Here is a 2,477-nt window from a genome sequence, read left to right as displayed (position 1 = left end):
TATTATTAAATAAGGCCACAACACTAATCAGTCCAATATTCAGCATTATAATGACATGTTTGCAATACTATTTTAACTGAGCGACAAAATTATGATCTTTAAAAAGTTATGACCAATTTAAAACGAACAAATTATTGATGACTTAGAGTGTATTTTACCCTGAATAATATCTGAAACAAAAAGGAAGAGATCGAGAAAAGTCTCCTCGAAATCGGACGGTGAGAAAGAGATTAATCCCAAACGTGGCATCCATATTTCCATAAATCGCCGCCCAACAAATTGACGGCGACTGCTATCCCAACTTGCTTCAAATTTTATATATTTATTATTAAAAGCTAAGTTTTTAGTTGCAATTTGTCCAGCTAAGAACGAATATATGCGGCTCCTCGAACCTTCCCCAGATCCACTGGCCCGCAAATAAATTTCTTTCTTCTGAAGTCCACGCCTCATTTCTCCTCTACTACAAGATTTCACTTCTCCTGTTTTTGCGGGTAATTTTCCTTTCTCACTCTCTCAATCTGTTTATTTATTTAACTCTTCAATTCTTCTGTTGTGTGTTTCATCGTTTTGTTGATTCGTCGATTCTTTTGAATTTTTCAGCGGTTAACGTTTGCTGATCGCAGCTTGGTTTCCGGGAATCAATCATGACTCATATCCTTTCGAGTTGTATGATTAATGCATAATTCATGAACTTTGGGGCTCAACTGTTGTTTTCTTTAATGGATGTTTTTAATTTGATGTTAAATCTTTAACGTAAGCTAACGCGGTAATCAGAGAGATCGAGATCGAGAAAGGGCTCAAGCTCGAGTTGCCGGCAAAGGCAAGACCAAGGACGATGGGTTAACCCCCGAACAACGCCGTGAAAGGTTTCATCTCTTACTCTTCTTTTGTTCTCAATTTTTATTTTTATTTCTGCAAATTTCAGTCTTATCCGTCCTTGATTTTGGAACTTTGAATGGGCAGAGATGCGAAGGCCTTGCAGGAAAAGGCTGCGAAGAAGGCGGCGCAGGCGGCAACCGGAGGGAGCAATGCTGGCGGCGCTGGTGCAAGTAAAAACAATAAATAATTATTAATTAATGTAACGATGACAGAACCTAAATGATTCACTGTGGACGGTAACGAGATTGTTTTAACATCGATTTGGAAATCAGATCTTTGTGTTCCTTTAGGGTCTTCTTCAGAGTCTTTGCCTACGTCGTCTTAAGAATAACATATTATTCACAGGAGTTTGCTTAATTGACATTGATTTCGACTGTTAAGTCTTAGCATTCTTCAAGTCATTCCTTTGTTCAGTCCTCTTTGGCACTGTTGTTATTGGTTCCCCGTTAATGAACCCCTTTCGTAATTTTGATTATCTTGTTGGTTTGAATGTTGGGTAAATTAGGCATTTAGTTTATAAATTATCAGTTTTAATCAATTTTAGTATCTAAACTTTTAAATTTTATAAAATCATACCTAAACTTTAATTTTTGTTTATTTTAATACTTCATTCAAAATGTAACGTTATGTTTTGTAAAATATTGAAGTTTATATATTGAAATGGGTCAAAATTATTGATTTAGGTACTAAATGCGTTAAATTTTTAAAGACAGTATTAAAATAAAATGAAAACTAAATGTTAGGTATGATTTTACAAAAAATGAAAGTTAGGTATTAAAATAGATTAAAATTGATAATTTATGTATTAAATACGTAATTTACCCTTTATTGTTTTCGGGATAGTTGAGGCATTGGAACTTGGTTTTACTGTTAGAATTACTGCAGGATTATGATCCATAAAGCTGTTTCTGAGCGTTGGTCATATTAAGATCTCACTGTCACCACTTATTCGAGATTTAGTCGACATTTGAGGAAAAGTAGTGGGTTAAAATACCCGTTGTATCAATTTACTAGCCAATTTAGCCACTCTAATACAGAGACTAGTTCGAATCAGTTCCTTTATTATTAAATAGATCAATTCAGTCATTTTACTAATAAAAAGAAGGGTTAAAGGTACTTGAGGTTCTTAAATTTTTTGGTCAACTTGTTTGATATCTAATGTGGCCTTTAGTTAGTATCATGCGATCATAAATTATCATCAACGATCGATGAATAGTAATTTCAACTTGAAGTTAATTTAAGGGTAAATTATGTGTTTAGAATCAAATTATCAATTTTGGTCAATTTTAGTATTAAAATATCATTTTAGTACCACTGTTAAAAATTTAACTATAAATTTTGAAAAAATTCAAAGTCTATGTATTAAAACGGACTAAAACTGATAGTTTAGTACTAAACGCGTTAAGTTTTTAATAACATTGTACTAAAATGAAACAAAGTATGGTTTCGAAAAATTGAAAGTTTAGGTACCATAATAAACTAAAATTGATAGTTTAGATACTCAACACGTAATTTACCCTTAATTTAATTAATTAATCTCCCGCTTTATGCTCTACTGGTGTTCTGGATTGTTACACTTGAATGAAATTTGAGAATTT

The 2,477-nt window shown here is 32.7% G+C and overlaps 1 protein-coding gene across 2 annotated transcripts; it reads left to right on the top strand.

Annotated features, from left to right (window-relative positions):
- The first annotated feature begins 348 nt into the window (after positions 1-348).
- On the top strand, positions 349-1,168 carry LOC120152157 (small EDRK-rich factor 2-like). Of its 2 annotated transcripts, XM_039164434.1 has the most exons (4): positions 349-491; positions 601-651; positions 764-866; positions 964-1,168. In XM_039164434.1, the coding sequence occupies exons 2-4, from the start codon at positions 645-647 to the stop codon at positions 1,064-1,066; spliced, it is 213 nt and encodes a 70-aa protein (XP_039020365.1). In that variant the 5' UTR covers positions 349-491; positions 601-644; the 3' UTR covers positions 1,067-1,168. The 2 variants fall into 2 exon arrangements, with proteins under 2 accessions (XP_039020365.1, XP_039020364.1); XM_039164433.1 differs by lacking the exon at positions 349-491 and having other exon boundaries at positions 503-651.
- The last annotated feature ends 1,309 nt before the right edge of the window (positions 1,169-2,477 follow it).

The sequence above is a fragment of the Hibiscus syriacus genome, unplaced genomic scaffold (assembly GCF_006381635.1).
Source record: "Hibiscus syriacus cultivar Baekdansim isolate YM2019G1 unplaced genomic scaffold, ASM638163v2 tig00111086_pilon, whole genome shotgun sequence".
Taxonomy (NCBI): domain Eukaryota; kingdom Viridiplantae; phylum Streptophyta; class Magnoliopsida; order Malvales; family Malvaceae; genus Hibiscus; species Hibiscus syriacus.
Note: the sequence above shows the minus strand (reverse complement) of the source record. Positions and strands in the feature narration are given on the sequence as shown.